The sequence below is a fragment of the Falco rusticolus genome, chromosome 11 (assembly GCF_015220075.1).
Source record: "Falco rusticolus isolate bFalRus1 chromosome 11, bFalRus1.pri, whole genome shotgun sequence".
Classification (NCBI taxonomy): Eukaryota; Metazoa; Chordata; class Aves; order Falconiformes; family Falconidae; genus Falco; species Falco rusticolus.
This window is the reverse complement of record NC_051197.1, coordinates 5378517-5401656: the sequence shown is the minus strand read 5'-3', so window position 1 is coordinate 5401656 and position 23140 is coordinate 5378517. Positions and strand designations below refer to the sequence as shown.

The following is a 23140-nucleotide window of genomic DNA, read 5'->3' as shown; positions in this document are numbered from 1 at the left end:
AGGGTAAGTGCCGTACCACTCGGCCCAGCAGACAAAGGAGGGATCATCCAACCGTGCTGCCTCTCTGCATTTCCAATTTCCTTTTTCTAACGTGTATTTTATGCTGGAAGTCTAATGACAAGTCAAACAGTTAGTCAAACTAAATATTTTTGTTCTTATTTTAGCTGAAATGTAATATTTTGGCTATGTCAAATATTTTTTCTGATGCTTTGAATCATTATTTTAATTAAGCAAAGCTCCACTTATTTCTACAACCTTACACAACTAGAGTTGATATTACTGTGAGCTCCATGAGCTGAAAGCAGCTTGCTAATTAACTACAATTCATTCTAAAAAACAATTAGAACTACAACGAAGGAGCACGTCAGAATCATGACTAAACCCATCATCAGTCAAACCACGTCTAGTAGGTTGAAACACACCGAAAACATCCAACAGACATATTGTTTTCCTGTAGAACTACTGTTGGATTAATGAAGTAGCATGATAACAAAGAATTGCTCAATTATTTCCTAATTAAATAGAATACACTGAAGAATACGTGCGTGAAGAAAAAACCGTCAATGCCTTTGTAATCTTCAGCCTCCTGCAGATCTTAAAGATCCTCAAATGCTGGAACCTCTCCCAGTTACAGAGGTCACGGCGTTACCACTGACCCAGATCTAGGCAGGTATAGCTGAGCACAACCCTCCTGTTGTAAGGCTCCTGTGAACAGTTAGGGTGACTCCTGGCCGGTACAGGTCACATCAGCAACATGGGCTGCCATAAAACTATGCTGATGGATTTTTATCCAAGATAAGTGCATTTGGGCATCTGTCACCAACGCAGGGTTCAAATCCAGCGCTCAGAATCCTGTGGGACACGGGAATCCTCCTATTTAAAGTTCCTCTTTTCAGTTCACAAGGTAAGTCTTACTTGCCAGGAGCACTCTTCTTCAGGTAATTCTTCTCCTCTGTATTTTTATTTAAAGTAATAAACCCAAGTACTGACTTTGGTGTGAGGTACCCAACTACAGGGTAGCCTTGAGCTTCATCACATTCACCAACTGTCCAGTTTCATTCGCTTGTTCACTGGGAAGCGCTGGATGTGCTGGTTAAAAACGCTGTTAGTCAACCCTGCGCAGCTAAAGAGGTGGGATGGTTAAGGATAATTGACATAATAGATTATTGAGGAGTGTTTGAGTGAATTGCTTCACTGTTGCTCAATAGCATCCTTTAAATTAAGGATCTCTTCATCTGATCAAAACATACACTTACTCATTTGTTTATTTTGTCTTCATTTGAAGGGAACTTAATTCTGAATTCCCTGTGTACTTTAGGCATTTACTCTTATAGGAAATGGTATTTAAAATAATTCAATTACCACTTTTCTCTGACAGACTAATAAATCAAGAGTCAAGAGAGTAGCTCCAGCTTAGAGCCAGGCCCACGCTGCTCCCAGGCAACACAACATCCAAGATAACTAAAACCTGCCAGAGCACAGAGGATGTTGGTTCAAAGGTCCCAGCCACATGGTCACCTCCTCCACATCTCCTCCATACCCCACGCGGTGGGTTCAGTGAGCACAGTGTACACCATGGCATACACCGGTCACATCACATGTATTTAAAAGAAATGCTGCAAGTCCAGAAATACCACCGTGCTGTTGAACGAAACACTAAGGCTTTCAAAATATTAACAGAAGCTACAAAAGCTGTTGTAATTTACATTTACTATGGACCAACAGGCCCTGACATCTGCCTTCTAGAAACGTAAGCCTGGCTTTAGATTTAGGTATCATTACAAATATGTGCAATTTATTACACGTGGCTGATGCGATGCAAAGATATCAAAATGAAACATATTTCTCCATTCAACAGAAAACTGGAAACAAAAGAGAAGAACAAAACATTTTAGCCGATAGTGGCAAAAGCCAGCTGGCACCAAATTTCACGTCAGCATGAGGAAGGGTGCCTGAGCAGGAAAATCGGGGACCAGCGACAAGCTGCTGGCTGGCTCAGCGTCAGGGTCAGCCCCAGCCAGGTTTCCATTTGCAGCTATTGCCAGACACACTGACTGGCATCGGTGGCATTTCTGGCCTAAAGATCTATTTCTGAAAGTAATGCACCTTTTGTTCCCAGTGTGTAGCTCCACCCGTTCTCCCTGGGGAAAACGAGAATGAGGACAGTGGCACAGGACACACAAACAGCTCAGATGAGAAAGACGAACTTGTTTAATGTCAGGGGGCTATGGCACTGCCTGGGTGGCACAGCGCAGCCAGCCATGGCGCACGCAATGGCTTTCTGTAACTGCAGACTGGAGGGACAAGTGATGATGAGAATCCCAACTTCCACTTCTAGATGATGATGAGAATCCAAACTTCCACAAAATTCCACTTCCAGAATGTAATGACCGAGACAGCTGTGAGGCTTGCAGGAACAAACTTAACGATGGAAGGGAATTAGAAATAACCCCAAATTTACTATTTTGCAATACTTGCAAGGGACAGTTATACAGGTCTATCTAATGCTTTTCAAAATGAAGGGTGACTGGAGCTATAACCAAGCTTGAGAAACAAGGTATTTATATCTTCATTACTGAATACGCATCATCATGGAATTTTCCAAACGTTGAAATCTCCTGAGTTTCAGCAGGTAAAAAAGCAAGACCTGTGTACTTCTGTACTTAATAACGTAGGATAGCACTGAAGTAATCTGCAAAAATTACAACCGCTTCTCTCCAGACTGATGCAAAATGCATACAGCACTTTCCCCAGAACTGTATTCCCTTTAATTTGGAAATAAGCACCCAATTGTGCAACTGATACAATTTAATGCATACAGTGATAAAGACCAGGTAAAGCTACAGTCTTCAGTACTTAGAAAGCAGACTGTGTGTACATAAATGTTTTAGCAAATTACTACGAATTGCAGGGCTCTGAGCAAATCAAAATGTAGTGAAACAATACAACCTGCAATTGTCAACTTAATGTATCAGCAGCCATCAGATAAAATCTGCATCTGTCATACTGCATAAAGGATGAAAATTCACTATAGGTAACCGAACTTTACCCCCCGATCAATGAGCTAGACCTACAGTTCAGCTACACTCTCTTTTCTCCACTTTGGAGAATATCACAAGGGATAGAATATTACCCCAGAAAATATATAGGAATCCGGGTAAGTTTAGGAACGTAAATACACATGAAGCCACTAGACACATGAGCTAACAGGCTGCATAACTGTAAGGGGCCACAGAAATGTTTATCATTTATTTGTATTGCCTGAGTTTTGTATTAAAAGTACAAATCTAAACTGCCATAGCAACACCCACATCACCTATATCCAACAAGATAACCAAGCCACCAGGGCAAAACCCGCAGCTTTTGTCTGCTTCCTTGTTTCTTGCTGTTTGTACAGCACAAACAGAGAGAGAATGATGAAAATCTGATGGAGGGCAGTTGCTGCTGGATTACAGCTTTCCCACTCTATGGGACTATGTCCCAACATCCTGAAGGATTGCACTAGGAAGTAAAGTAAGTTCAATGCATTGATAGCATGTAATCATTCTGCTGGCAGTGCAGGGTTTAGGATCACATTCAGGGCATGGATTACAAATGCAGGAATGGAAAGCCTGCTAACAGGACAACTACGGATTAAAAAGAACTCAAGATGTGGCCCACAGTATCAGTATGGCATAGGAGAACGATTAAGTCAGGACATTTTATTCTCATCTGTGAAACAGTATTCCTACACTATTAAAACCTGCTATTTGATATGCTAGATATAAAATTATGGATGGACTGAAACCAGAAGTTTGCATGGGAATATTTTCAATGTGCAGAAACCATCCAGTTTAAGATTAATAATCTTAAAAAGTCTATACATTAACAATGGATTAATTCTAACTCTGGAGAGCTAGATTTGTTGGAAATCAGGCTGTGAATTAGGTTAACAGTTTTTTGAATGTTCTTGCTCTACCTGGCACTGCAAGAACAGTTTTTCAAGATTGAGGTGAAACTAACTTTGAGCTCAGCTACTAAGACCTACATAAACCATGTATGTACCACACATGAACAAACTTCACTTTACGTTACAGATGCTATAATCTGGGAAGACTTGGGACAGGGAACCTGTTTTCTGCTTCCTGTGCCATTAAGTTTCTTCTTAAGGAGTAAGCCACAAAATATCCCAGAAAGAACAGCTTAAAAGAAAGGACGAATTTACAAAGTCAAACAAAAGAATACAAAGGCAGATTTAGTTATTACTGTGCTTGATCAGGGAACTAGCATCCCACTAGGTACAGCAGCCACATGCTGATGGCTGTGATCTCTGTGAAACATGCCTGACGGTGGCTAGTTCCTCTCCTTGGAAAAGATACACAGGGATTTGAGCAAAGTCTCAGATCTCTCCCCTCAGCTGAAGCTGAAGGAGCCTGCTGGTGAAAAGTCAGGTGTTTAAGTGGGTTTTTTTTCTGTGGATCCACTCCAAACTATCAGCTGCATAGTTGTTTATGCCATGCTGAGTGAGGGGAAAAGGCTTTTATTCAGAGTTTTTACTTGCATTTCACACGGTATAAACAGAAGCAAAAAGTATAAAACGGCAGATGAGGCTCATGGATCTTGCTAAAGGAAGGGAAAACCATCCTGACAAATCTCAGTGACCTTCTAAAATGTAGAAGTAATGAAATCATAATTAATGACAGGCCTTGATTGGTAACATACATACCTAACACAAAGTCCAAACAAAACAGATGTGTCAGCTACCTGCCCGATGTATCAAACCTGCCCCACAGCATCGAGGGATCTGCCTCTCCTGCATCAGCCAGACCCAACTGGATGCAGGACCCTACTGTGATGCCAACAGCTCCCCTCTAACCACAAAGGAAGGACAAAAACCTGCCAACAGATACAAGTATCTTAAGACACGACAGCACAAGGTGAGCATCATCCCTGAAGATCAGCTAGCAACATCTGGCACGACTGCCCAGAGGATAACACGAGCAGGTGATGCAGGTCGCAAAGGGGATGGTACCCGCACAGCAGATGGAAACGAACGGCTGACGCGTGGAGAGGCTGCTGTAAGGGCCTCCTGCTACAGCACAAGTCTCGTTGTTGGAGACAAGTATGTGACAACAACATCTCACCTTCAGGGCTCAGATGTTACCTTTGGCATGGTGCTAAATGTTTCCATTATAAGCCAGCAGCAGTATCACAGTTAATAGCGGTATTAAATCAAACGGCATGCTGAGAGGAGCAGCACGCAGGGCAGAGGTCTTTCCAGCCCTGCAGAACATCTCCCCAGAACAGTTAGTGCAAGGTCTACACGACAGACACGATGTATATCCACTCCTGTCTAAAAAATAGCAAAGCTCCACCACAACACTGAAGAAACTCATGCCGCAAGACATCATCATAACAAAGTAATACATTTTCAAACTTTGCAACAGGTAGCTGTGCCTGTTAAAAATGACCACGTCATACCACAGCGTTACACCTCTACATGGGGTTTAACTGAGTGTAACTAAGTCAGGGCATTTGAACACAGGTGTCTTTTTTAGCAAATGTACATAAAAATGGCCAGCTTCGCCAGCACAGGTGGCCAGAGACTGGATCTGTGTGCTCGCTCTCTTGTTGTGTTTGAAAATTTGATCCCGAAAGCCTGGTTGTGGAGGCTGAAGCCAATGTCATCCATCTGCAAGTTGTTTCTGTCATGCCAATGATGCAAACTCGGGGAAAAGCCAGTCTCTTCTCTAGACCAAGCATCACAGAAAGCATTCACCTGGAGCGGATGGTGAGAGCTATCTGAAAAGCTGCCCTAATTGCTTTGTTGCCAGACATTTTGGTATGCCCTTTCTCCAGGGACTGACGTTCCGTGTGAGCTGGTGGAGCCCAGCACTGTCCGTGCCTTCCAGATGACTGCAGGCACGCTTCCTCTGACACAAGACCTGAACAAATCAGGCCTGCAAATGGCACTGTAATCCCAGCCAGAAATCAAACCGAGCTTTCCCAAACGCAGCTTCCTAGTCCGGACAGAAGGATCAGGCAGCTCTTACGGCTCCCAGACCTGCGTGGGCTCAGGTCCAGCCCAGCTTCCCCCGTGCCCTGCCCCGAAGGCAGCCAAATGACTCTCCATTCCACCCTGGTTTACCATTTTCCATGCAGCTGGTACTAGCCAAACGGCTGCCCGCATTGTAAGGTGTCAGCTATAATGTCTTGAATCTTTATACAGCAGTAAGATGAGTTGTTTGAAAGCCTTCATAAAATTGTAAGCAGATAGTTTAGACATTTTGATGAGAAGCGAAGGTTTTGTTGTGACATGACTGACAGTCTCCGTGAAGGGTATTTACAGTCTGACTCTTACTACAAAAAACACTGTGACAGGTAGAAGTTGAGGGGGATGTGTAATGGGGAGACGACAGGAAATTATGACAGAACGGGCTCATGAAACATTTCACTTTTTTAGAACAGTTAATTTCACAAACAGAACTACAATTCCCAAGTGAAGCGTGTACCACTTAACACAAGCCTTTTGGGGTAAGCCTGCTTTCTTTGTCTGCTCTGATGTCTCCTCTCAGTGAATGGGGAATGGGAGAATTGGTCTTAGGCAGGAGCACAGAGAAAACAGGGATGAATACAAGAAGTGTGAGTTGACACAGAGGAAGGGAGAGATACTGGGAGGAAACTGGATACCACAAAAAGTGTGTGTTTGGAGCTGTGCTGCACACCTGGCAGAGGAAATCTACAGGAGAGCAGGATTTGCTGGGAAGGGGTGCAGCAAGAAGATGGGGCAATACAAGAATTATATTGAGTAAGCAATCTTTTCGTTCCAATGTCAGAGAAGTGACTTGGCAACCAGCCACCACTTGTAATTGAGTTCAGTGGGTATGTTCAAATTCCGAGATCTGAGACTCATTCCTTCCGCCTCATTTGCACCGTATTTACATTACTTGATATCAGAGATCATGTGGAGTCACACTATAAAGTACTTCGACACCTTCTGACAAACGGCCTCACAGACCGGCACAGCACTGTGTGAGTACGCGGGCCACCCCGATGCGCGTGCAATGCCGAATACTCCTCAAGGCATGACCGGGCAGGTGCTTCGTCCCTCCAGCCGCAGTGCGATCCCCTACGCAAACAGAAGGATTTGCCCAAATGGCTCTGGTTGCTTAGGAAGCTATACCTTATTGAAAACCAGTATGAATTACCCTTTCCAGTTTCAAAGCTGCCTTTGAAAAAGGAATTCTGGCTTTTAGTTTTTACGTTGTGGCAGATCCGTAAGGGCTGCCCGCCTAAGCCGAACTATTTAGAAGTTATCATACCTGCAAGTCATTTAAAATTCCTCTGCAGCGACAAAAGAAGGATGCCCAGCCATACATTTATTTCCACCTGAGAAGGACACCTCATGCAGACAGGAGGAATTTCCCCATGAAGCAGCTATTTTTCTCCACTGGCGACAGAGAGTCAAGGGTGGAGGCCACCCTAGATGACTGCTTCGGTATCCCTCACTTTTATGTGCAGGGACTGGAAGTAACTTGCCCAGGAAGGCACCAGAGGAAAACAATCCCAAGACGGAAAATCGATCTCTGTCCAGGGAACGTGGGCAATTCAGTTTGAACTCAAGCAAAACTTGCTGCATTTTTATTAAGTGGTGTATTTATTGTCAGGAGAGAGAATTCATGGTGCCTGAAACCCATTATGAGCTACAAAAAGTTTTTCACTTTATTCATCCATTATGAAATTACTGAAAGCAAGACCTCCTAATAAAGAATGTGTCCTTACGTGTTTAAACCAGGTAGATGAGCTAGATTATTTGCTCTCAGATTGAATTTTAGAGGTTTATATAATAATGACAGCTATAAATTGAAAAAAAAAAATTATGGGCAAGTGTCTCAATGACAGAGTCTCACATGTGGAAGGGTGAGCAATAAATCAGATGGGCAGTGGAATATTAAATTGCTAATTTTAAGAGCTATTGCTACTTTTTTTTTTCTTTTAATACATACTAATATAAAAAGGTGAAACAAAATCTCAGCTACCTATTTCTTCCTCTTCTCTTTCTTCTCTTTTTATTCATAAATTAAAGTATTAACTTGTTCGGAGAAAAAAGTCTAATCACTTTAAATTTAACCATGAAATACCATAAAAAAGATTTAGGCCTGCAACCAGCTTCATGGAGATGACAGTTTAAATATATTTGATGATTACAGAGTAGATTCCATATGCCCTACATCTCACAGTCATGCTCTTTACCAGGACAGTCTAATACCAAAGTGTCTGCAGACGTGATTGCAAGTGTACTGTACACCCAGTCATACTGCAACAACCTAAATTACAGACTATACCCAGAGTAAATCTGAAACATTGCCGAAGGAATAATAAAAAAGTCGCAGGAAATGTACAGCGGAAAAATTGTAACACTGAACCATATGAGAAACGAGTGAAAAATCGACAGCTATTCTGTGCCCGCAAATACCTTAATTAGTTATGCAACATGAGTTATTTTACTAGATTTTCCCAGGCAACACGATGATGCCTCCCTCCTCCCAGTGGCTTATCATGAAATATTTATGGCAAGTCTTGTTTGTTTGTGCAAACCACAGAAGTATCGCAATTCAGGTCCCCATCCAGCCCATCCCCAGCATTTATCTTTTTTATTCGACACCTTGGTCTCTGTGCTCAGCCCCAGCTGTGCAAGTTACTACATCCTCATGTGAAAGGAGCCTCTCTCTTGAATACAAGCATTTTCCCCACAATTACAGCAGGCTGAAATTCCCCACCTTATCCTTTGTTTTTCTCCATTCTCACACAACTCCTCAGAAATACTAATTTTCTGCAAAACCCATTTAATTGAACAATTTCTCGAGGTTATTTATAGCACAAATTTACATCAAACAGTATAACCCACCCTTCAGCAAATGCATGTCTTGCTGCTATGGCATCTGTCACTCCACTTCTTTTCTCAACCACTTGTTACTATTCCTTATGCATTCTGGGGAAAAATATTTCACCGCTTCAAAACGCCAATACACAGAAAGGGAATGGCGCCACTTGGACACAACAGCATACCACCCCTAGTTTTTAATAGTCTACTATTAAAATAGTAGTCCATGCAAGCCACAGGACGGACAGAATTGAGTTGACAGTGTATACTGACCCTTAGCCTCTTGTATGCTTAGAGCACTACAGAAATAATACATAGCAATATTGCGAAGAAATCTTGTGCTGATTACAGCCCACAAAAACTAGAAAGCAATGCAATACATAGAGAAAAAAAAAAAATTGCCAGTCAGGAATTTGTTGAGTGAGGTCTTGTTGCACACAATCCTGATGTAGCTCCTTTCAGAGTTTCCCTCTGCTGGTTAAAGTAATGGCAACTGCACATATCTCTGCCCTGCAACTCTACAGATCTTCCTAAGCCACCACAGAAGTCAGTTTTATTGGAAAAATAATTGCTTTTCTATGGTGTACGTTAGGTTGGGGTTTGATGTAACTTTTTGGTTTGGTTTGGTTTTTGTTTTTTTTTCTTTTTCTGAATAACAGAAAAGTAATCCTAATGGAAATTCCCATTTTTCGGTAACGTTTCCTTTGAAGCTCCTTATGAAATCTTTACCTATCAGCACACTGTATTCGCCAGGAAGTCTTCCAAGAGGTACAGACATTATAGCTGCAGAAAATCACCACAGAGGTCACAGACAATGTTCTGACATACCTATTCCTAATGCTACTTCTCTCAACCTCCACTCTATGCAGACCTTGCCTCCCCTGCTGTCCTACAAAGCAAGCTGTGAGGAGCACAGTATGTAAAGTATGGCTCTGACAGAGCACACGGGGGCAAAGAGGCAGCCCACGCTCGCTCAGAGTGGTAAGCCCTGCACAGCGTTGGGTAATAGAGCAACCCCTTGTCATCCAGGCAGCAACAATTCATGCATTAACATGCAGAAGGCTCACTGTTGACTCTTAACCACAGCTAACACATTATAAATGGTGACTTGCATAAGAATGAGTCAGAAAAGACAGAAAGAGATTTAAGTAATGAATGAGATGGATATAAGTGACATTACAGTCCTGGTTACTCTGCACAACCCCGATCAACCCACAACATGTCAATGATAAAATTCACATCACGAGGAACAGACCAAATCTTACATACAACAATGAAAGTCACAGGAGCTAAGAAACACACCGTCTTTACTGTGTATAAATAGGGAAGATACTTACACTTACAGGTTGACTTTTTGGCACATCATAAACACCTTCTTTCTTTTGGCTGGTAGGACCTGCACAGCAAATTAGAACAAAGGTCAGTACCCAAGTGGGTTTGATGAAAAATAGAAATCAGCAACTGATATTTATGTACACAATAGTCATTTAATACTAATGAAGTCAAGGATGGTTCCCTTTTGATCCAAGCAGTATCATTAGCAGAGAAAATATTGAAGAAAAAAACCCCAGATATCTAAATTTTTTAACTCCTAAAGCCCAGTAGTGTTCAGAAACAAGATTCGCATTCTCAGTTAATTTCAGTTGCATTATGGTCAGGTGCACTCGGATCTCCTTCCTACTCCAGTGGTTGTTTTCTTCATTTTAACCGGGGTTTAGAAGACACATATGGAAGTCATGATCAGGTCAGCATGTCATATTCCTCCACAGCAGAGATCCAGAGCAGAGCTACCAATTTTAAGGGAAAGAGATGTTTGGCCTATGGCATTAGATTTTTTCCTTCCAATTCATTTAATAATCCAAGCCAAGTAAAATCATAACATGTACCCTTGCAGTGACAGGGCCCTGCGGCTGCTCTAAGCAATGTTTGGTTACAATGCTGCTGTTTCACTAAGGAATTACCAGCCTGTCAGTCTGACATGGCCAGGGAGCTGAAGTCAACAGTCTCGTGTGGACAGGGGACGATGCACTTAAAAAACTTTGGGCGAGTCTTTAGTTGAGTCATGATTTGCACCTTGGGCATTCATAACCTGTTCATGTAAATTCAGTTGCTTTCTAATACTGGGCGCTCTGCTTGCCTAAGGACTGCTGGTTTACATATTTCTAATTTGCGATTATATTTCTTTTCCTTCCTAGGAGTGCAGAACATTTATTGTAAATGGCACAACCAAAAAGAACTGTAAAAACATGCTCTAAAGTGGCATGAATGTTCTAAGTAAATCAGTGCTACTTTTCCACTGAACAAGGGCATCCAGCATAAGAAGGTTGCATTTCAGACATCAATGAAACCTCACAAGTCAACAGGAGAAATAATACTGCAGGTACGACAAACTGATCACCTTTTTGTTTTCTGAGGCAATGAATAGCTTAGAGTTCTGATACTAGAGTAGGACCGGTTTAGGGGAAGCCAAAGGAATGGTATTCATTCACTGAGATGTGCCGTAATTTCTTATTCTGGGTAATATATCAAAACCTGTCTCTACTGTTCAAATTCTCTTGTCCGTGTTTAAACATCAAAGTCTTTACGGGAAACCATGCGTCTTTAACTGGGTGCACATCGCAAAAGTTTGTTGAGAGCGTGAGTGCAGAACCCTCACAGAAACTGAAAAAGCTTGTGAAAAGATTTCTTCTACTCCTATCCCAAGGATGTCTTGCCTGCCTTGGTTTTCTCAAAGTACTGGCCACTTCCACTAAAGCCACCAATCACATTAGATATGTGAAACTGTTAACAGTGGAACAATTCAATTTCATGGATATAACAGTCTGTAAAGAGAGCGAGCTTTAAGTGACAGTGGTAAGAGCAGTAACCAAGAATGGCCTATTCAGTGAGTCACCGGAAAGCTTAGTGTTCATAAAAAGAGGACAGAAGTGGTAAGATATGCTATTTATAAACTATCATCCGGGTGCATTTTTCTGTTCTCTCTGGAAAGTTTCCCCTTCAGTCATTCTCTTCTTCCTTCCAGCTTCTCCCTGAAGTCATCCCAATTTGCCCACTCCTATCCACAGCTTATTGTGGAATGAGCATTTCCCTGCACTATCGATGCCCCCTTTTTTACTCCAGCTTATACTTACACTAGAGAAAAGCTCCTAACTTCTAACACCAAGACAGAGAAACTTTTCCAAAAGACATTTTCTCTCCCAACTTGATACTGCCTGTCTTCTTGTTGTCTTCACTTGCCGTCTATCATCATGCTTTCTTGCATTGCTACTTCGACTTGGAGTCTGCAAGGGATTTCTCCTGTTTTTCCTTTGATTAGTGGTATCAGCAAAGAGGTACCCGCACTACTGCTGCTGACAACTCTGTGACAGGCTGGGAACCACTCTGATGTACTTGCATCTTACCAGCAATTCAAGCACTGCAACCCAGAACCCCCCATCTCAGACTGTCAGCTCCTCACCGAGAAGAACTTGCTGCTCTGTGGAGACCAAGTGCTGCTACACACGCAGTGCAAAACCACCTAACAAAATCCCATCCCCGCCTCACTGGAACAACAGGCAGAAAAAGAGATGCTATTAAAAAATCTGACACTAGATGAGAGGTACGTGCTCAGTGATCGAGCCCTTGCCTAACTTACACATTACAGCAACTTACACGGACAGACGACATTAAGAGAGCAGACAGACACAGACAGTCTTTGGGGTAATGCATCAAAGAAAGGTGACAGACCGAGAAAGAATCCTTGAAAAGAAAATGGTGACCTCTACTATGTTGAAAAGAAATAGAAATTGTCATTTTTGGCACATATCCTCCCTCTCCAGTTAACTACTGGGTAGGAACCTTCCCTACAAAGGCAGAAGTGAATTCTTTGCATACCAGCTCTTGGCTGAGAAACCAGAGCAGCACCAGAAGAAAGATTTAGCGAGGGTGAAGCGAGGATGCATGAGGTTATTGAGCAGATGCATGTTTACCAAAGCCTAGTATGGGGAAGGCTTTGTAGTAACAATTAGAAGCTGGGAGTAATTTGCATCAAACTCAAAAATAAAAGCAACCACCAAACAAAAAGCAAAAACCAGCCCAAATTAAGAAAAAAAGAAAAAAAAAAAAAAGAGGGCCTTTTCTAACTTCATTTTTAATAGTAGCCTAGATGGTTCTGAGTTCATCAAGATCTTGTAAGAGAAACAATTTTGCCGGTGATCTGCATGTAAGATCCCAGTGGGAATCCAGATTTATAGCAGGCCAAGAGCTCATGAAGTCCATGGGAAGTAGGAAGCTCACAGCTCTGGGCAATTCTGCAGCAGCAATATTTCAGCATCTGCCAATTACAACAGGTAACAGAAGAAGACTCCTAGCTCCCTAATCTCAGCATTTGCTGTATTCAAGTTATTGCCTGTAGTAAATACAGAGAAGGGCAATGCTAGAGTGCATATACCGAGAGTACAGTATATTCATCACAGGTATTTTCTATGCACCACCGTGGGAGGAAGCACTTCATCACACCCAGATACTGTCAAATGAAGCCTTGAGCAACTCTCTGGTGACCTACAGGACAGTAAAGCAGTACCTCAAGATGAGCCGAGACCTCACGATTTGCTTATCATCTTCTATTTCCATTTTAAGAAAAAGAAACTGTCCAAAAAGTCCTCTCCTGCTCTTTAGGCCATTCCTCAGAACACAGTTCCTACTTCTTCCCTACCCACCAAAGTTTGCTAAGATCTCTGAACACTGGGAGCCACGACGCCATTCTGCTTGCTGCCACCAGTACTTCTCTAAAATGTCATTAATAGCCCTGCAGTTCAACAACCAACCATAGAATTTTTTTCATCTAAATGGAGTCGTCATGGGATTTTTGTTTCTAGCATGGAACTGACAACTAGTGTTAGAAAATTTTCAGCCTTAGGCATACTGTCACCTCAAGAGCTTTGCATGTCTTGGTCTAGAGATGCAGGAAGATGCATATTCTAGTGTGCGTGGCAGGGGTGCCAGGGAATCAACAGAGACAGGGTAAATTCATCTCATCTTAATGACCCTGTGACGGGGTCTATAAGACTGTTATTTTCTAATGTTTAACTTGCATTTCCTTTCCCAGTTAGCTTCTTTCTATTTTGGCTTACAGCTACTCTATCCTTTCGTTTTTGCCTCTAGTGTGTGATACAAAATGAATTACATTATATTTTAATAAACCCTGTACTGATCCCCTGAGGATAAACTGAATGACAAAAGATTATTTTATATTGCTTTCAATGCAATTTTTTGTCAGTGTGAAGAATGCAAGCTTGGGCTCTAACGTAACATATGCACTCTGAAAATATCTTCCCCAGTCTAGGGGATATCCATTGAGAGCTCTTAGGTTTCCCACAGTTATTTCCTGGGTTAGCCAGAAAGAAAAGCAGTACCATCAAAATGTCTTTCTAAGAACGGCTTGGATGGTCTGCCCTCCATGAGATTTTGGTATCTGTTTCTTAGAATAAGTATCAATAGTTTAAAAAAATTAACAGGAAAAAAAGAGAATCCAGTCTTTATCACCTTAAATGGTGTACTCAAAAGTTTAAGGCTCTATAAGTTGACGAAGTTAATAAACCTTGTGAAAGTTGAAATGGCAAATAACAGAGAAATCACACTGAGACCGGGCAGATTATTCACGCCATGCCACCCGAACGAAACGCCAGACATTTTTGTGATGAATGAAAACTAGTAAAAGTGAACTATATATGAAATGTGCTTTACTAAATGCTTGCGATCATTGCAATGAAAACACCGAGGTTAGCGATTTTATACCTGATAAATGTTTTCTTCCGTTTCAGGCTCACGGATTGGCTCGTGTCCAGCCTCAAACACAATGTACTATTACACCAGCCGCCAGAGAGGAAAGTCAAAGATGAACAGAAGGGAAAAAGGCGATTTGGAATTCCACGTAAAAACATAGGTAGGCATTAAAGAAACAAGTTCAAAGTACAGGCTGGCAGCAGGACAACCGGTCTGTCGGCAAGCGCAGAGTAAGGTTGTTTTGTATTTCATAAACCGGCAACGAACAGACCTAAATCTCCTCTAATGATCATTAGAGCAACTTCCTAATTCTTTCTCACTAGGGAGACCGCCTGTGGCCCAAGATTAATTTTCTGAAGTCAACGTGAATTTTGCCTCTTTTACATAATGGCAATTATTTCCACATGAATTTATTACCTATGAATAAAAAAGCTAAATCCAAACTGGGAGAACAGCCTGGTGCTCCGGCACCACGGGCCACATGGCAAAAGGCTGTCACAACACTTTTCATTTCCAGGTGCCTGCTTTATTGTGAAGAGCACAAAGTAAAACTCCTGACATTATAAAAGGTGAATAGTAATCTAGGGCATCCTAATTCTTATCATCTTTCTTGCTGCACCTTAGGCACTGTTCAATATTCACTAATAGTTGAATCAGTTTCTTTCAGTGTGCCTCCCACTGACATGCCTAAGTGGAAGAACACAAAATCTCCATGAAAAAAAAAACCAACTAAACTATCATATATTTTGTTTCATCACAAAAACATAAGAATGAAATAACATTTTTTTCTTCTTCACGCTCAATAGGGTACTGGACATGAATATATTGACATAATTCTGATAATCATCTTGGCTCCCAGACATTTTGCTTGGATGAAACAAGACTCAGATTTCAGATCTATTATTAAATCATAGCCCAAATGTCAACAAAGGAGTGTGTTGTAATATCAATGCCACTGTGGTTGTTTTCCAAATATTCATCCTCTGAATTAAATTCTGGCCCCACAGAAGTAAAAAACAAAATGTCAATTGATTGCTATCAGAAGAAGATGTCACCTTCCTTATTCCCAAAGTAACTCCCTCTTCAGTTACAGTTTGTATTCAAAAATGATTACAAATCTCATTTGGAAACTTAAAATCTGGACTCACAACCCACATATTAGGAAATATTTATGACAAATTTAGTATTTCCATACTCCAATACAAATATTCTGTTCTATTCTACGCAGATATATTGTGCTATTACTTACAGCTTAATGTCTAAATATGCTACTTTCTGTAAAAATCTTACAAGTTTCTCAGAAGAAAGACCTAGCTCAGTAAATTTCCAAACCTCTTGTTAAAGGTTTTGGCTGTGTTTGAAGGCAACATATATCTAGCCATTTCTGAAACTCCAAGGCCATACAGCTTCAGAAATTACCTGGTATACAGGATCTTCTACATCTTCTTCCAAAATTGTCTACAGCAAAGTAAGAGGACAGGCAGTAAAAGCAAAGAACATAAACAGTAGAGATAAAAGAACTGTATTCAGAAATTAAAGGACAGCAAAGAAATAAGCAAAATGGGCAGGTAAGTATATAGTTTTCTTTCTTGAGTATACAGATAAAGTCACATTACTGTACAAAGCAGCTTTATTCAAGTTTCATCCACATTTAACAATCTGCACCTTATTTGATTTGGTTCAAATACACACATTCAGAAGTATACTGAATCTTCCCTAAAGTATTAGTCACTGTTAAAAACCTGACTTACGAGACGCTGACCTTCATTAAAGTTTTCCTTCTGAATTAGAAGAAACACTACGCAGGAAATGAACAGATCATTTCCAGTCGCTAAACATGTTCATCACACACCAGGTGATAGCTTTCATCACTCTTTAATCCTACTTCTGAGCTCACGATGGCTGTTAGGTTCACACTTGTCCATTTGAAGCTAGCACCATTCAAACCCTTTGCTGTTAAGAAATGCTGAGGATGCTCAGTGCCTCTCTGGAGCAACTCTGGGGGGTACTTCAAACCATACTGTTCTTGGCAGTAGGTTAAGCCTATGCGTGTACCTGGTATACCGCTTGTTCACACTGTTTGTCCTTTTGTGCCTTTTTTTCCATTTCTTCCCTTTGTTTCAGTTCGTAGATGAGCTGAAACAGGTCTCGCAAGTCCAGAATTACAGGTTCAGCCTATGGAAGCAAAAACAGGAAGGCAAGCTTCTATAGGGGAAAATATACACCTCTTATGGCATCCTGCTGATAGAGCAGTCACAGCACCTCCACAACAGGAGAGAACTTCATAGGGAATCAATTTGTACCTTAGCGTCCAGGTTCAGTTTAATTTCTGTCGAACTAATTATACTTAAAAATTAATTACAATTACAATGATGAATATAAAAGGCACATATATGAATGTAAAGACATATTTATTAGTGGTTTCTTATACAATGGAATTACAGTAGACTATGTGCAAAGTAGCTATTTGGGATCTATCAGTTTCTGTTTAAATGAGTATAGGTTTATAACCACACTTACCTGTATCCAGTCTAGTTTAGTCAGAAAGAAAAACAATAACTAATTGTAAAACTAATATATACAAATAACTAAAAACCAATACATAAGGAAAAGTTGGAAATATTGAAATACGTTCCCTTTTTCCCTAGCTGCTTTTGTTAATCTGCTGCTGAAGGACATCTAAGCAGACACTTGTGACGCGTCTAGCATAACCACGAACACCACAAGACTGGCCCCTTGAACAGCTTCTTACGAACACAGCTTTTCTGTTGAGTTACACTGTAGAAAATGACAGTGATTTGATACTTACTGCCTGGGCTGTTTTTATTGCCACAAATCTATGGTTTCCCTCCTTTCCACATACATATCCGAACGCTCGATGGTCTGTGATATCCTTTGCGATGTATGAAATTTCATGAACTGCATGGTGGTGCTGTAGTAGCTATTAAAAAAACAGAGTAAGAAATATCCATCACAATGTTCCATTAAAAAGCGGTACGATTTCTCTTTCATCAGTGTTTTGCCTGGATCTCAATACACCTGTGGAATTAAACAAGCAAATTTATCCTGGTATAAAAACCACTTAATAACTCAACTCTTTAAGCCTATTTTCTTTTTAAAACGTAGCCAAACTTGGCTTGCTTTAATAATTCAACTAAACGCTTCAGTTGAAGGTTTTTCTCAATGTCTTTTGGTGAGATATAATTCAATAGAAAATATCACGTTACCTAGTTACTACCTACCCAGCACCCTAGGTTCAGAATCAGTATTTGTAGGTATGGAAAAGCAGCGGCAGCAGCCAGCTGCACACAGGGTGACTCTGAGGACAGACTGATCTGCAGGGGCTGCAGAGCCAGAGCTGATATAACCGATCTCTCCAAGAATTGGCACCAGACTTGCTTTATTTCTGCAACACTCAGCATCAGCCAGCAAATGGTATTTCACTTAAAGCAGTAAAAGAACTCCAAAAATTTCTTTCCTCAAAAAAATGAACGGAAATGTTAAGTATTCAACTTGAAATCAATGCTAAATGCAAAAGTTCACATTTTATTTAAAATCCCTCTTTAGTTAATTCTAATCATAAAAAGACCCAATTTTGTTTTAAATGTATGAGTAAAACTCTCTCCAGAGCCAGGACGTGAATCTGAGACTCCTATAAGCATGTCTTGCGAGTGCCAGAATCCTTCTCGATTCGGTCTAAGTAGTATTTTATTACCAAAGTAATACTTAAGCGTTTCTATTTAGGATAATGTCCTTGAAAACTTTATCTAAAACAATCAGTTAGTTTGAATTCCTACCTTCTGACCTGCTCTTATATCATCTAGGGATAATGCTATTTCTGAGAGCAGGCAAAGCCTCACAAAGAATTCTTTTGAGGTCCAGATTCCTGCTGGTTTTGAGAAAAGCACATTTTGAAAATCAGCATGGTATCCAGGCAATCTCTAAACAACCAGTTATTTTTAGAGTTTAAAAAAAGAAAACACAACACAACATTTTAAAATTCAAAATCGGGGAGGATGCGTGTGTGTAGAAGCAAAAAGGCTGAGAGCTCGCAAGTGACAAGTAATGAGACTTATGTAGAACACGTACTGAAATTTAAAAGGAGAGGCAGCATGCAAGAGACAGATGACTACATATAAACCAAAAGACTGGACACGGTTCATTTTCATTTTGCTGTAAATGGCTCCTAACTTCCCAAGATCAAGATTGCTTGCTTGTAGGGAAATGGAAGTGTTGTCATTGACTTCAGGCTGAACGTGGCTAAACTGAAGGTGCACTTCAGACTCTCCTAACGTGTTAAGCGTTTAAAATTAATGATGGGAACTTCCTTAGATAATACAGAGATATTGATTTATTAGGTTTTTCAGAAAACCAAGTTGCATGCTATCTGTTACAATGAAATGAAATGTTCCCATCTCTCTATTCTGCATATGACAGGGAACGTTGTATGTGGCCCCTATTAAATCAAAGTTCTTTGACATTGCTTTATTGATTGCGAGCCAGTGTTTTGCACCGAAATTAAACTGTGATCAGATACCTTCCTCGTGGAATTAAATTTGAAGATCATTCTACCGTGGAAAAGTATCACCCACAATGTAAGAGAGCAGATGGAGGCACTCCAATTTATTTGGGAACCCTCATTAACCGTTTGAAAATCATTACATTTTTAATGCTTATGGTATTTTACATATTGTATCAATAGAAGTACAAGTTAAGTAAAGGTGACTGCAACATTATCCTTTCACATATTTTACTGTATGGAGTTTTTAGCGAGTTTTTCATTTGTTTGAGGCATCCTGGGTTGGAACATACACATGGAATGCAATGTTGTACACACAGCTGTACTCAAATGTAGATACAACGATTCCTCCAAACCTGTGCTTTCACAGCCCTCCATTAATCTAATGTACCCTTTCTACATATTCCAATACTTTATTCTAAATATTATTTAGAGTCCCTGATTCTTTGCTCTTGCAAACCAGAAATGAGACTCCTGTTGCAGTTAGGAGAGATTTACAACCATAAATGCAAGATCAGAACTGCATCCTTTCTGTAAATCTTTGTTTTAAGGACGCAGCCCGCACAGCCCTTCACAGCACAGCAAGACACGCACTAGAGTGAAGGACAGCAGAAGGGACAGCACGACAAAAAACACCAACTCATCCAGCCACCCAACAGACTTACCACTGAAGCTATCTACAAATACACGCTCTTTGTGAGTTTTGATTAGATCTGTGTCTGATGCATTCACATAGATTAATCTGTCCAGTAAAATGAGACCACCCAATAGGAATGTCATCATTATCCCTCGGTTTGTAACAGCTCACATGTAGCCACCCCCCTGATACTTGATACAAACAGTCTTGAAACAAAACAAGAGCCACACAAAATTGCTTACAGCAGAACTGCTGGTCAGTGCTCAGCAGTCAATATCCACAAGCTGATCTGTCTCTCTTTCTCCTCCACCTTTTTTTCTTAAAAAAAATATTGTCAAGGTTTTACCATGACTTAATCCTATCTCTAGTGGGTCATAAGCACATAAAATAACTATTTCATATCTCAGGGCTGTTTATGACACCCCCGTATGCCCATGCTGATGGATTCCACCACATGCCATCTGATGCTTTTACTGTATCTTTGCTGAGTGCTGCTACGAGCCATTTACCAATTCATAAGTGAGGTATCAAATTGTTTTTGGGGGCTGCAGTACAACAGAACAAATATAGAGAAGACTTAATTTGTATTATGGTTCAATACAGTCAATTAAATATTGCACAGATTAGAATGTAATTTAACATTTAAGCTTCAGTTGTTAAAAAACCCCACTGTACACAGCCTCCAAATTATTTTAGGTCTCCTGTGGCTTTAGTCACTGTTGTAAACGTTAAGGATTTTAAATGAAAGCACAGATGAAGTCTCAAACCAGGTAACTAAGACAATCTCATGTGGCATGAGTCCTTTCTAGCCTAAACATGATGTCAGTATTACATATTTTTCATACACTAGAAGGTTTTTTCCTAGTGTGAAACTTAAAGACGTCCAAAACACCCACTTGCACCAAGGCTGCTGTCTACCCTCTTCCCCTTAGTTTTACTTTGGTCTCTCCCACTAGCCATTATTTTCTCTCTTTTTCTCCAGTCTATCCCCTGCTTCTCCTCTTCCCCCAGGTTCCTCCCTGTACATCACGCTGAATTGATTTAGCTGCCTCTGAGATCTGTAGCATTTCTAATTTCCCTCAGGCTGCTTGGCACCTATCATAAATTTTTTCACCCCTTATCCTCATCTTGCCCCTTTATTTCCATGCTGTAGCCTCCAGTGCCACTAAATCAATTAAGTCAATCAATTAAGTACTTGGAGGGTCCAGCAATCATGTCAAATATGTGAGTTAGATGGCATGAGAAAGTCACTGCTTTACTATCGCTATTTCTCTTTTAATGAGGTTGTCTATTTAGTGGAGCCTGGGGCACAGTGTTAAGAGCCACAACAAAAAATATCCTGCAAGCTGCAAAGCCTCCTATAAAAGCTGCCCCACCGAAACCAGGAAGCATGTACCATACGATATTATATCCATAAGGACAAGTTTCACAGGGATTTAAGCTGCGCAGCCTTTCACCTTGAATAACTAAACGGTGAGCCTGTTTTCAGATGGGAGGTATCAACCGACAGCTCCGCAGCGAGAATTTCCACACTACCGATACTGGGATGCGGGAGACAGACGTGGCACAGGCACCCTCTGCGCTTCTATTCCTGTCTATTCACTGCTATCACATTTGAATAAGCAATAATACATTTTGTGGGTCACATAAAGCTCCCCAAACACCAAAGTTACTCACCAAACTGCAAAATCCATCATGGATTCATAATAAAATAACTTCACGAACTATAGTTTTAGCTGTGCTGCTGTCTACCTGCAAGTCCCCTGTACTCCAACCGCCGTTGCGATTGCTCAGCAGCACGTTAGGAAATCGGGCCCTATGTGTTTACAAAGATCACTGAACAAATCACAGCAGCTGAACCTAACATGGAAAATTACAGCAATACCTTAACAACAAGGTTGGCAAGCCCAAAGTACCATAGCACAGTGACCATTATTTACTGCAATACATCAAGTGAAAACAATGAATTGTAAAACATGTGAGTGGTTCTGACATTAATTTAATCTCATTGCTGCAAGAAATGCTGAAGTGGGACAGATGTGCTCCTCCGCTACGCCTAGGAGGCTGCTGTGTTCCTTAATGTTCCTCTAGATGTGCATACTACAGCACTTCGTCCAATGTTCTTCATTGCAGTTTCCTTACAATTCCTGTTTGTTTTAGGTGAGATTTGCAGGGATCAGGGATCACGGGTCACAAGTGTTTCTCTAATTGCCGATGTTTGTGCTGCAATGCTTCTCTGCTGTTTTGTTGAAATGCACTCAGCGCAGGTGGGCTGGAGCTGCTCTTCTCCATCGTAAACACCCCACAGTCCAAATACACATTTAAGGAGCAGAAGTGAAACACAATTCTCTACAGCTGCAGATTCTGATCCCAGACCTCTCTAGTTTTGTAACTTTCAGGCAAGGATGGAGAGTAGTCCCCTGTATGTAGACATAAAAAACCCCAGCCCATCCAAACCTCAAAACCACCCTTCCTGGCACGGAGTTTTCCCTGGCACCCATGAATGGTGCATGGATACCTGTTAAACAGCTGTGAACCTTTCATTTTCATTTTCCTTCCCCCCTTAGAGACAAGTGTGTTTCCATGGGACTGTGTACAGAGAGTTTTGGGGAAAAGTCAACAACCTCAAATGTCAGTGAAATGGAAAAAAAATGAATCAGTAAATCGTATTTGCACCACCAAGTTTCCTGTGTTGTTTTCTGGAACTTAGTATTCAGACGGCAAGGCATCAGTCTACCGAGAGATGCAGGGGATGAGCAGATGGGGGAAACACAACAAGCCTTCCCCTAAACACTGCAAAAATTTTCAGTTTAATGTGAAGCAGCCAAGAGGAGACAGCTTGGTGAGTTTCAGAGCTACAGTTACCAACAACTTGAAACTCCCTACAAATTACTCATGGACACAGCACAGCCAGAGCAGGGGTGGTGGCAGAGCTCACGCCCCGGGAAAGCCCACCACTCCCCCAGCACCCTCAGTGTATTCACCCACAGCCTTTCCTCCCGGCTGGTTCCTGAGCACTTGGAGCAGAATAAACACATTTCACTGACGTTGCGGGTGTTGCTAAAGTGTAAATGAAGAGACAGAACTTCCAGGTTGCTGTCAGAGGCAGCTGAAACCAACCTGGTACAATTTTGCGACACACCTTGTGCATTTATCACTGCTGCCGTTTGCTCCATTAGTGACAGGCTGCTGCAAATGGCAGTGTTACTGCTGCAGTCTCCTCTGCCTCCACTGGGCAGATACTTGTCATTATCTTTTTTCTTTCCTATTACTTTGGCCCATTTTCCACAGATTAATAAAAAGAAAGAGTTTTTGGATTTTGCTCCAGTTGATCAGAAAGGGGAGCAGTTCACCCAGG

The 23140-nt window shown here is 41.2% G+C and overlaps 1 protein-coding gene across 1 annotated transcript in view; it reads right to left on the bottom strand.

Annotated features, from left to right (window-relative positions):
• DAB1 (DAB adaptor protein 1) overlaps positions 1–23140 on the bottom strand; it is a 168066-nt gene that overhangs the window by 24346 nt on the left and 120580 nt on the right. The window contains 5 exon segments of the mRNA XM_037404792.1: positions 10201–10258; positions 14637–14704; positions 16046–16084; positions 16682–16801; positions 17436–17567. Of these exon segments, the coding sequence (XP_037260689.1) occupies positions 10201–10258; positions 14637–14704; positions 16046–16084; positions 16682–16801; positions 17436–17567 (417 nt within the window).